The sequence below is a fragment of the Clavelina lepadiformis genome, chromosome 9 (assembly GCF_947623445.1).
Source record: "Clavelina lepadiformis chromosome 9, kaClaLepa1.1, whole genome shotgun sequence".
Classification (NCBI taxonomy): domain Eukaryota; kingdom Metazoa; phylum Chordata; class Ascidiacea; order Aplousobranchia; family Clavelinidae; genus Clavelina; species Clavelina lepadiformis.
Genome location: NC_135248.1, coordinates 10,021,411 through 10,033,081, shown reverse-complemented (window position 1 = coordinate 10,033,081; position 11,671 = coordinate 10,021,411). Strand labels below are relative to the sequence as shown.

Here is an 11,671-nt window from a genome sequence, read left to right as displayed (position 1 = left end):
TAAATAAAATTATACAAATTTCCAAAAAAGTTAATTAGGATTTTTATTACAGAGTTTAGGGTGTTTCAGCTTTGCATTTAAGGTATATAGTGAGCCTCGTTAACAAGTAGCGTAATGAGGCAATTCATGTTTTTAAAATTATTTTTGGCATTAGCTGATGTGAAGATCTTCGACGTTTTTAATAAACGACTTAACTAAAATTACACTTTATTATTTGAAACTGCGGCATTGTAAAAACAAAAATAATTTTTGATTAGCCTTATCTATAGCGTCGCTAACAATATGGCAAGGTGTTACACAGATTTCAGTTAAGTTTTGTATAGGCCTATATGATATGAGCAGCAAATTAAAACTTTAAAGTCAAAGGTTGATGTGAGATAATATCAGTATAAGACATTGTTTGACTCGCCGATTTCTCATACTTCAACATATCATGTTTCGCGTGGTTGGTTGCCAGGTTATGAAGCGTACCATTGTTGAGCTGAAGTGTAGCGCTTGTATTTTGTCAATAAAAGTAATTAGGTTTTGAAAATACTTTAACGCGCTTAGAATCGTGTAAGTTTCTGGTCAGCACGTGTTATCAATAATGTCAGGACAAGAAAATTGTTAAATAAACCGGTAAAAAGTAAAGGATTTTTGAAATGTGTTTCATGTTTTGGAAACAAGCAGGTAATGCTGAATAGATCTACGTTTGCCTTTATTAGTTATTTTCGGTATATAGTACACACAACAAGAAAAGGTTTAAAAAGTTAGTGCATACTGTCACTGTATTAATTCGTGAGAGGCGTTCGTAAAATGCCTATAACAAGCCGTAGCATCATAACCGAAAGTTAGTAGCCTATCTCAAGTGTATTTATATAGCGATTGATTTTTAGTTTCAACAGTCAATTGATACGTTTGAAGTCGTCATGATACAAAATAAAGTGGTCCTAGCCCGCTTTAGTCTTCTGTGTTGTCATCATAGGCACAGACCTCTTACGCTTCCAAAAAACTAAAAATATATTTCAAACAAAACATGGCATAAGACGTCAAACATTTGTTTTGTTGAAAATGGATAAAACACAATGTTTTTGATATTTCATATTTACAGACTATATTAGTTTGTTTTAAATGACAACTGAAACTTACAAGAATACATCTTGATGCTTCTAAGTTTTGCAAAAGATGTCAAAAGTAAAACGAGAAGCTGTGGGTCAGTACAATTACTTAATTGCTACCCCACCGCAAATCACTGATGCAAGGTATATATTTAGCATAACATTAAATTGTATTTGTCATTTAAATGATCCGGACTAAAACAAAAATTCTTCCGTTTTTGACAAGGAAACAATTCAAGCGTAACCATCCTTTTGTTGCCGATGTCACCGTCGAAATTGTAGACCCAAACGCACTACAATTATTTAATGTAAGTGTATTTTAGTAGGCCTAAATAACAGTTGTGTAGAATGCACAACCGTATAAATTCAGCATAACAGCTTTTTTCGTATGGGCTATATTATTTATGTAAACTGTTGAAAAACTTTTTCACAGTTTTAATGTTCTTGTATTATACATTACGTTCTTGTAAAAAAAAAGAAAAATGTCTTGGCTTATATACAAACTTTGCCAAAGGGTAGGTTTGTAAAAATTTCAATCATAGGAATTTATAAAACTTTACAAAAACCCTAATGGTAAAATTTATGAGCGTGCCTTGCTAATGAAAAAGCCTCCACCGCTCTACTTTGCTTTCATTTTATATTTCCCCAGCTAAAGCCGCCAAAGATATTTGATACTAGTTACGAAAGAGACTACCGCCACCCGCCGGTGGAAAATCTTATACCACAAAAAACACTGGCACGAGACAAGAATTTAACCGCATACGATCAGAAACCGACTAATCCGATTACGGGTACAGTATATATCGTGTTGCTCATAAAATAATTAAAAACATTCTGAGACGTATATCAATAATTAATAAATGCTTCAAATCGGAGTCAGCAAATTTGAGTGTTTAGCTTTTTTATGTATAAGAGGTTCGAAGTACGCATTTCTAAATTTTCAGGTAAACAAAAAGGGACGAAGCAGCAAACGCCTGCCTGCCTGAGTTCAAAACAATCACCTTCTGATCGTGTTGTTAAAAGTGCAAGAAAAATCGAAGTCTCTGTCTCTTCTGCGTCAAAGAAACATCCAGGAAATGTCGCCCGCTCGCAGTCTGCCGAGCCACGACAGCGGCCAACAAAAGAAGACAGAATAAACACCGAGGTATTTTACCGAACTTTATTATACCATCAATTGAAAGTAGTCTTGTAATGCCAGCATAAGGAAACATAAAACGCATATACGGGTAATATTGGCGAACAGCAAACAGCGACAGGTACATTAAATATAGGCGTTGCAAGATATTATATATTAATTATATTACACGAAAGAATATACTGCATAAGAAAATGCTATGTTGTTACGAATGCAAGCAACGCCCATGATGTTTTATGGAAAAGCATGCACTGTTACTCTCATATTTAACTCATATAAAGAGTATATATAGAGACAACAACATAAAAAATGCCATAGCCTACTCTTTAAAATTCTTTAAGAAATAATCAAGCGTTAAAAGTTGTCGTAAAATTGATTACGATCTTTACGTTTTCTGTGTTTGTAGTTTTACAGAGCTCTTCTCAAAGCCCGTTCAGGAAGCGAATGGATAAGACCACCAGATGTTAGCTACGACGTTCTTAATCCTGAGAAACCAAATCAAGACCGCAAAACAAAGCCATACGGTGCTCAGATGGAGAAAGACCAGGTGAAACGTAATTAGTTTTCAACATTATTGATAAGACAGATATTTCTGTGACGAAAGTTTCTCACTTTTTTATTTGCAGTCATACAAAAACACTTTCAGGTGATTTTAAACTTTCTTGCTTCTCAGTTTCTGACGTTGTTTATAACGATTGCTTTGTACAAAAGCACTCTCCGTGCTTTATTTGGAGGTCACTTTTATGTTGCTCCACAATACTCAAGAAAAAACTGTGTTTATTAACATTTTTGTTGTTGTTGCTATTAATAAAGACCGGATTTGTCTACTTCCAGTAGCTGGCGTAGCGGTACAAAATTAACATGTAATAGAGCTTGGTAGATACCAACGAAACATTTTCAGCAAAAAATGCTTATTAAGTTATAGTAAAAGATGCGTAAACCTTGAAAAATATGTTTCGAACTCAGGAAAATCTAGCTGCAATACTGGAAGAAAGAAAACCGAAGAAACGACCATCAACGTCCGCCGAAGTGAGTTCAATCGCTCCAGCTCAAAAGGCATCCGCCTTAACACCACTTCCAGCAAAGGCCATCGACAAAGACCTGGAGACAGCAGCAGAAGGTGGACAACAAAAGGCTATCGTTAAGCTTAGATAATCTTCTAAGCCCTAATCTAACAGGAACGACATCGTCCGTTCTGGTTTATTTTACTATTTACAACAAAAATAAAAAAAAATATTTTTCTTTCAGCAAAATTAACGGTTCAGAATAAATACTTGTCAATCTTTTCAAAATATTTTGTGCTTTCCGTAGTTGAAGCTGCATCAAACTCAGTCAGTAGAATGTCAACCGCTAGTGGTCGGAGTGGTAGGCGTTCAAAGACACAGGACCAGCTGAGACCGGCTACAACCAGCAGTAGCATATCAACCATTGGGGATGATTATCTTTTGGAGACCGGGTTACATCTAAGCGAGCCTCTAGAAACGATACAAGAAGAGGAGTACAATATTCAACCTAGACAAACATTTTTTTTGAAATCAGGCATGATTCTATTCTAAATCCTAATTTTTTTTAGAATACTTGGACAATATGCCACTCCAGGTCCAAAAAGTCCCTATGCACGTCACACTTCTACCAGAAAGCAAAGAGGACCAAAATTGAAAAAAGTAGCTTAAAGCATTAGGTTTATAATACATACAATACACTATGCTATAATACATACTCTACACACAATACACTCAGGCGTTATAATACATAGCCACAATTTTTATTTCTAACATGTGGATTTGCGTGACTTCAAAATTAAACATACAGTAAATATTTTTTATAGCCACACCCACCTGCGGATCTTTTCAAGAAGCGGGGACCTGATCCTAGATTTTACGCATCGAAAAAGAATTTGAGAACTCCCAATGAAATGGAGAGATTTCGAAAAGCTCGTGGTCGCACATTCATGCGCAACGTTGAGCAAGCGATTCCCGAACTTGATTGTAAAGATCACGAAGTTAAATACCAGCCAGAACGACAATTACTTCAGGTAAATCTATTTTTAAAAAGTTATAGGGAAGATTGATTGGAGGGTTTCGTTGTTATAACAAAGACTAAGCCTTTGACACGGAGCAAAATTTCAAGTTAGGATTTTGTGTGCATTATTTTAATTTGAATACATTTGTGTTTGAAGATGTTTACGCCTTCTTTGTGTGTTCAACATCTGGGCCTTTTTGGATCAATAAAAACATTTTCTCCGAAAGTTCTGTAATAAACCAGTTATACCTAATTCGTGAATATTTTTTCCCAAATTTTCTATAATAATCACTGCAGTTTTGGAAAAAAATTCTTACATTCCTTTTCAATAAACTAAGCAAAACTTTATACTTTAGATTTAGAGCAATGTTAACTAGCTATTAGCTTGGCATGAGCTAACAAAAACAGTAACTCAGCTTCAAACTATAGCAAACAAACTGCTTGCAATTAGCAAAATGGACAGCAACCTAGTTTCTCCAAACCCTGATTACATCAACTATATTACAGGATGCACGCTGGAAGATAAGAAAAGATGTTAAAGATGTTCGGGATAAGAATTTACATAGCTTGGTCGACAGGTTTGAAAAACGTCACAACATTGTTAAAGAAGAAACTAGGACTAGACTTGGTGATCCAACGTATATAGGTGAAGACGTAATACGGTGTTTCTAAAATTTTAAACAAATTTTTCCATTTCTATAAACGCCTTGGATTCAGAAATGTATGTTTGAACAGTGATTTATTTAATGGCCAAATATAAAGGAAGATTATGTTTATATACGTTATATCATCTGTATTGTATTGTACCGTATTGAATGGTATCGTTGTTGTATTTGCGTAGGCCGTAATCCGGTCAGTGTATACAAGCTTCAAGAAGTGACAAACCAAGCAAGGGAGAGGCAGCCAGATTTGGGCTTTCAAGTCAAATATCCACTGCACAACAGACGACGTGTAACACCCTCACTCGGCTCCGTGCAAAGAGCCAGAAATCTTGGTTCTCACGCACAAATATTTAACCAGGCGTGTGCTCCACCACACTGGGGACCACAAAAGGTTGATCATAGCATCTTTCTGCCGCAAATGGCACAGGGTATTTAGGCTTCATTGCGTCACGTAATGACTTGAACTGTTTGAATTTCTTTGCTTTCTCAAATTTCACGTAACTTGCATGCATAACTGAACTTGAAGATGATGTTGTTTTTACTTCATATTTCTCAGCACGTTGCCTTTTAAAGGCGAACACACTTTCTTACCTAGAATAATACAGTTTTATTTAGCAAGCTAAATGTACAGTTTATGTTTTATGCTAATAAACAGAAAATTTTCCTTTTTGTGCATTTATTAGTGCTACAGTATAATCATAAAAGTGCCTTTAGTTGAACTTTTTTCTCTTTAGATATTGCCCTTGATAACTTGGCTTCATACAAAGCATTTCCTAGTTCTTTGTAAATAACGTTTGGAGCAGTTAGTAAGTCACAGCAGAAATAAACAGCCAAGATATTTGTAAAAAGAAAAGCAGCAGACCTTATGTTAATATCTCTGTAAAATTATCAACACCATGTCGATGAACAAGTGGTTTAATTAATCGTCTCGTTTTCTGATATAACTATAATGGCCCCATTCCAATTCAACCCAAGGACGATTAACCCACAACGACCCACCCAACCTTTGTGGGTTGAATCGTACTTGAATTGAATTGTCCTGAATTGAATTATCCGTTGGTGGAATTGACCGACCACCACCACAATGAGCTTACTAAAACCATCATCAATGCGTCCCATTTGACGCACACTCGCTTTGTAATAACCGTTAAGTTGAGCTTAATAATGATTTACTCATCCGCTTGCTAAAGCTATGATTCAGTACCGTTGTATACCTTTGTAGTACTGTGGCAGGTACAGTATGTGTTTAGAAATGATTTGAGTATTGCTATAATATCACTGTAGTGTGTGCACACAGACAGAGTGTGGAACAGTAAAGCTAATGGCGTATACAGTACAAACCCTGTTAGCGATGCTCTGACAAAAGTAAGACCTAAATCATTTTGACTTGAGACACGAACTTGATTTTGACTGAATAACAGATTTTACAAATTTGCTGTCTGCCTGAGCATTGATTACTTTTTTCAAAGATTATTTGCAAAGATGTATTTTTGAACTCAGATTGGTGGCAAAATGAATCAAGGGAAGTTTGTGTCACAAGTACAAATACTTAGTTTACTTAATGCCTAGTACACAAAGAGAAAATAGTTAGCGGTTTTGCCGTTTGCGAAAAAGGTGTATTTACAGAGCTGTTTCCCTTTGCAAAGTTATAGTTATGTAGATATTATCTTTCACTGTTGTGCATTATATGCATCGTGCCGTGTGATCCGTAGCCTCGTTATCTCATCGGTAATATTGCCTAGCAGAAGAACTTCGTAGATTTCTCACAGCTCATATTGTTATCACAACACCGTATTCACTGAAGCGAAATTTCCAGCTACAAAGGTCACCTGAAAACGACTCTTATGACTAAAATTAAGAAAAGAAAACAACGGTATATCGCAAAATGCTGCCATTTCGTATCCAGATTAGTTACAAGCAGTAAGAACAATTATAAACACTCCAAAGTTAAGTTTAATTTACGTTTGTAACTGTTGAACAAATGTTAAATTTCATTGGAGGATTGTTGCTGTTTTGAAACAACATTAAAAAAACGAAATTCAGAGCTCTTACTCAATCTACTTATATAGTTAAGCAGATTATATTATATTATATATATATATGTCATACAGATTCTACTTTCAAAATGTCATGAATCTGCCAAACCTACAGCAGCATACATGATTATGACTAAATTAAATAAATATGTCAGTTACAGGTTTGAAAAAGAAGCGACGCTGCTGCCACTTATTTATTGTTGTATAACACAAAATTGAGAACTTGCAATGACAAAATTGGTTGATATCATCAAAAAATACATTGTGTTGATCTCGCTGTCCGTTCCAGCTCTCTTTGCATACCTAAGCATGAGGGTTTTGCTTTGGATTAGTATCATCCAATGCAACATCACCAGCAAAAACAAAGGTAACTACGTATAGTTAAAAACAATAACTTTCTGCGGCTAAACGCCATGTAAGCGTAAATATTTTTTCATGTCGTTTCACTATTTAAAACAATAACTTTAATTTGATATAAATCCTTTCTAACTAACAAAGGTTAGGCTAGGGTGAAGTCTTCTATGCCAAAATGCGTTTTTCCAGACCAATCCCCACGAGTGTAAATTTCGCAAAACCTTTGCAAACTTTTACGAACCATGCATTCGATAACTATATTTATTAGGGAATGAAAAACCTATACGTAAGATATAGTAAACTTTTACGGGTTTATTTATAGAATTCAGTACATTAGAATTATTAAACTTACATCCGCTTTAAGTAGTTAAAATATTTTCACAGCCATGCGGGTTTCAGTTTTTATCTATGACGTATTAAAGTCCTATATTAAAATGTTTCATAACTCAAAGAATAACGTTTGTTCGTAACTTTCGCGACCAATTGAATTTATATAGGTTTGTATATAACCATGTATGATGTAGCATTGGTCATGCGATGACGTATAAGTATTGATCTATAGCTGTTTAGCTGCTAATCGGTGAAAACTAGTTTAGTTTGTCCAGCGCTTGGTCATTTTACCTTACAGCCAACAAAAGCACAAACTCGCTTTTTAGTAACACATAGAAAGTTTTTAAATGAGAATAAATTCTAACTTTATATCTAAAATAAGGTCATAAGATACGTTTTAAGTTTTGAAATGAAAAAATTGGTTGAAACTACCAATAAAATAAATAATAACAAAAAAACAAACAAAAAGTCAATCCATCAGTATTTTCCGTAACGAAGCCATACAGCTAAATCGTGATGAAATAAAAATGGAAAAATGAATAATCTATATGCAACTAAATGACACAGTATCCAAATATTTGACTGAGTTTTTTACATCATTATCTTGTGCTTGCCTTTGATACGTTTTTATTTGACTTTTGGCTGGTAATTTTTGCTTTAATCTGAAACATTTGTACATCTACAACAAATGTAAAAGCATGATGTAGAAACCATAAAATTAACATGTGGGTAGAATTAACAAAAATTTATTTGCAACCATTTTGTTGTTGTTGAATAACTTTCAGTTGAACTAAAGCCATTTCAAAACCGTCGCATGGTCGAAGTGAAAAGTTTATCTAAGGAAGAAAAAATTGACTTCAAAAAGCACAGATCCACAACCTACATTACTCAGTTAGTATTTGGTAGCCTTTGGGAACTTTCTAAGTTGGCAGGAAACCAGCAAATTGTTCCTTTAATTTCCGATGACGTTTTATATCGAGTTCTTCACAACGGTGTATTCAGCTACGGTTTATCACGCTCGGAGAATGGTAGGGAGGTTTTTAATCTACAGTAGGCTATACACTATTGAGTACTAATTCTGACTTCTTTCATTTTGCAATGCTTAAGTTATTGAATCGTTTCAATTTAATTCTACATAACTTGTTAAACATTAATTTTTCAGGTCATTCAGATGTTGAGTGGACAATGCATTTTGATATCGATAGTTACAACCTCTTTCAAGGATTTTACTGGGATGTTACCGAAATTAAGCTCCACGAGAACCAAACCCTCAGCATAACGGATCGCATGGGAAGGTTGCACAAACCAGGTTCTAAAAATTGGAATCTAGCAAAAGCTCACGCCCAGGCGCAGCTTGGCTTCTTTGGTCCAGGTCTTACACACGATAACGTCCATTTTGTGTTTCCTTCCATAATGGCAGCTCAAATTCGACTTATACTGCCAAAAAGCTCGGTGCTGAGACAACTTGTAGAGCCGCACACTCGTTTTACGCAGTATATTAATCACAAAGCTTTATTTGTAAGTACTCCTTCCATAGAAGGAAAAGTCATGCTAAAGTTGTATATCTTTTAAACATGCATTAATCAAAAATAAATTGTTAGGAAGGCCAATCTACTTCCAATACTGGAAGTTTGGTGGATAAACTATTTCGGCCATGGCTTAGTTTTCCAATCAACAACAATGACTTCATTAACGGACTGCAGAAAAGATGTGAAGTATTTTACTACGAAAAACAACAGCTCGCACCAGACATGGAACAGGAGTTGCCTTATCACATCTTCCTAGCTTCAGTAAATCATTTCCCGTTCATCAAATCATCACCAGTTAAAAGTTTGAATTTCAGTTAGTTTTAAAGTTGAATGCTTACGGTGAAACGCCTATAAAACCATAAATTTTATTTGGTTTATACTTAAGTTTATCATAATACCAAAGTTTCTCCACTTCAGTACAGAAGAGTTATCAGAGAATATGTAACACAATTGGCCCCTCTGTTAAAAGACGATTTTGATATTTTGCTTCCTCATGTGGCTATCCATTTACCCGCCATAAAACAATACGAAATGATTGATGTTGTTACCATACTGCTTTGGAAAAGTGCGGTGGTACATTTTTGCGACCACTACACTTATTTGGAACAATTTGCCTACAAGTACGGCTGCATAGCAATGAGGTTGGTATGATGAAAATAAGTAACAGAATTTACTACATGGTACACAAAAAAATGCAATAAATTGCAACGATAACTAAACATGAATCATGACAATTGTTACATGGCTGACTCAAGAAGTTCATCATAACTTCCGGGACTCTAAAGTTTTTAATCATAGAAGGAAATTATTTCATCTAGCAGTTTAAAGGGAATAACGCTTTATGACAAACAATACCTTTTGTATTTTACCTTTTTTATGATCAGAAAACCTTTAGTTGGATATGTGGAAAATCCAAATACGATTTCCGAAGTCATGCCATATTTTCACCCTGAAGATGTTTACAGAAGCCGTTGCTTTTTTAACTGCTTTGTACGTTACAACCCGAATACCGATTTAGACCTTGGACTATCCTCAACTAGGTCAGAAAAAATTAGACTAATGATTTTTATAACATTGCCGGTAGTATCAACCATGATGTCTCGGTGATTATATTAACATTTGTTTTATCTAAGCTATTTCTATTTTATCAAATTAAGGTACAAATTCACAAATGATCACGCCAAGCAATGCGCAGAAACATTTCAACGTAACCTCGGTGACCTGGATAATCAGTTGCAGAAGAGTGGCAAAGCAATGGTTCCTTTAGATAAAATTATTAGAAGTGTTTGTTTTTAATGGCCCAGCAGCTGGAGTGCGACACCAACAATGAACGGCGAATCTCTGTGACCCTTGAAACATGGAACTTTGCAAAACATTCGTGCCAGTTCTCCGTGCATTCAACCTATACTTCCTGTAATAAGTAACTGATGATATAACTTAATCTTTGCACATTATTGTAGAGTGTAGACTTTTCGTGGAAGATTACAAACTGAATAAATAAATAATGTTATGATGAATAAAAAATAAATAATGAGTGTCATTAAAAATAGCAAATATATGTATGTATCTTGTCTCTATAGATTTCAGCATAATTTTAAAAGAATAACTCTCTTCATTGGCTATAAAATTACGATAAGTATTATTATTTCGTATACACAACGTAAGTGCAGTTTAACCTATAACATACAATGGCATTCAAGCTGAGGGACAAGCAGCATTTACATACAAAGATATATTATGTATTTGGAAAAACACAGCATTAAGAAATTAACGGCTTTTAAATAGGCTTAAAGCAACTGGTACTTTCTACTTGCTTACTATTGCAGAAAAGGCAAAGTGCAGGGCAAGAATACAGTAAGTGTTGGGCAATTTGCCTGCTTCCGCAATCAGTGACTTCACTGTTTTGTGGGGATGGCGGTGTGGCTTGCTTTTAGGTTGGCCTAAAGCCAAGACTATTTGTCTTACTGCTAGACTCCTATAGATAATTGTCTTTGACTCCGTTGCGTTTGCTGTCTCTATAATGTTTCTTCAAATCAACACCAACCTCATAAAGTCTAATTGTTATATTGTCCGAATAGGTTGTATCAAATTAGAAACATTTACACCATCTTTCCACATTTAAACCAAGCTATAACTCAAATTCAGTAATGATTTCAATTCCGAATAATTCAGCAATCACTTCAATTCAGCAGAACAGAAGAAATAGCTAAGAGCGACAAAAGAGAAGAGAGAGATTTAGATCAAACCTTAGCTTTTATACTCCCGTATTTTAACCAATGAACGAATGCCACGCTAGCTTTTACCATGACACGCATACATGTGTCCATGTTACATTCTAAGCTTTTATCACAAAGAATTAAAATCGATTTTGCACCGGGTACAGAAAACCACTTGACACACTTAACTACGTCACATGTCGATTTGTAACTAAGATTGAGTAAGGATTAAACTAGGAACAATACATTTCAAATTTGTTTAGAATTTAACTGGAGAAACAAAAATTGCT

General features: G+C 34.9%; 2 protein-coding genes and 1 long non-coding RNA gene across 4 annotated transcripts; 2 read left to right on the top strand and 1 right to left on the bottom strand.

Moving 5' to 3' along the window:
* Window positions 1-1,094: 1,094 nt before the first annotated feature.
* On the top strand, window positions 1,095-5,580 carry LOC143470581 (uncharacterized). The gene is made up of 11 exons (XM_076968807.1): window positions 1,095-1,241; window positions 1,324-1,405; window positions 1,747-1,888; window positions 2,042-2,241; window positions 2,639-2,779; window positions 3,199-3,352; window positions 3,544-3,730; window positions 3,806-3,896; window positions 4,061-4,267; window positions 4,762-4,900; window positions 5,096-5,580. The coding sequence occupies exons 1-11, from the start codon at window positions 1,165-1,167 to the stop codon at window positions 5,350-5,352; spliced, it is 1,677 nt and encodes a 558-aa protein (XP_076824922.1). The 5' UTR covers window positions 1,095-1,164; the 3' UTR covers window positions 5,353-5,580.
* Window positions 5,581-7,075: 1,495 nt separating this feature from the next.
* LOC143471179 (uncharacterized) lies at window positions 7,076-10,716 on the top strand. 2 transcript variants are annotated; one of them, XM_076969572.1, is made up of 8 exons: window positions 7,076-7,319; window positions 8,422-8,664; window positions 8,799-8,945; window positions 9,057-9,154; window positions 9,238-9,426; window positions 9,583-9,806; window positions 10,050-10,205; window positions 10,323-10,716. In XM_076969572.1, exons 1-8 carry the CDS (start codon window positions 7,181-7,183, stop codon window positions 10,459-10,461), a joined length of 1,335 nt encoding a protein of 444 aa, XP_076825687.1. In that variant the 5' UTR covers window positions 7,076-7,180; the 3' UTR covers window positions 10,462-10,716. The 2 variants fall into 2 exon arrangements, with proteins under 2 accessions (XP_076825687.1, XP_076825686.1); XM_076969571.1 differs by having other exon boundaries at window positions 7,084-7,319; window positions 8,799-9,154.
* Window positions 9,238-11,386, bottom strand: LOC143471180 (uncharacterized). The gene is made up of 2 exons (XR_013119500.1): window positions 10,984-11,386; window positions 9,238-10,576 (listed from the first exon to the last, which is right to left on the bottom strand). It is a non-coding gene; the product is annotated as an uncharacterized LOC143471180 (long non-coding RNA).
* Window positions 11,387-11,671: the final 285 nt, after the last annotated feature.

Bases quoted from the DNA above. Each gene is read 5' to 3' on its own strand.
- LOC143470581 (XM_076968807.1), top strand. From the start codon at position 1,165: ATGTCAAAAGTAAAACGAGAAGCTGTGGGTCAGTACAATTACTTAATT. The intron at 1,406-1,746 runs GTAAGTGTATTT...ATATTTCCCCAG, and splicing joins ACGCACTACAATTATTTAAT to CTAAAGCCGCCAAAGATATT. The intron at 3,353-3,543 runs GTGGACAACAAA...TGCTTTCCGTAG, and splicing joins CCTGGAGACAGCAGCAGAAG to TTGAAGCTGCATCAAACTCA.
- LOC143471179 (XM_076969571.1), top strand. From the start codon at position 7,181: ATGACAAAATTGGTTGATATCATCAAAAAATACATTGTGTTGATCTCG. The intron at 7,320-8,421 runs GTAACTACGTAT...AATAACTTTCAG, and splicing joins CATCACCAGCAAAAACAAAG to TTGAACTAAAGCCATTTCAA. The intron at 9,155-9,237 runs GTAAGTACTCCT...ATAAATTGTTAG, and splicing joins TTAATCACAAAGCTTTATTT to GAAGGCCAATCTACTTCCAA.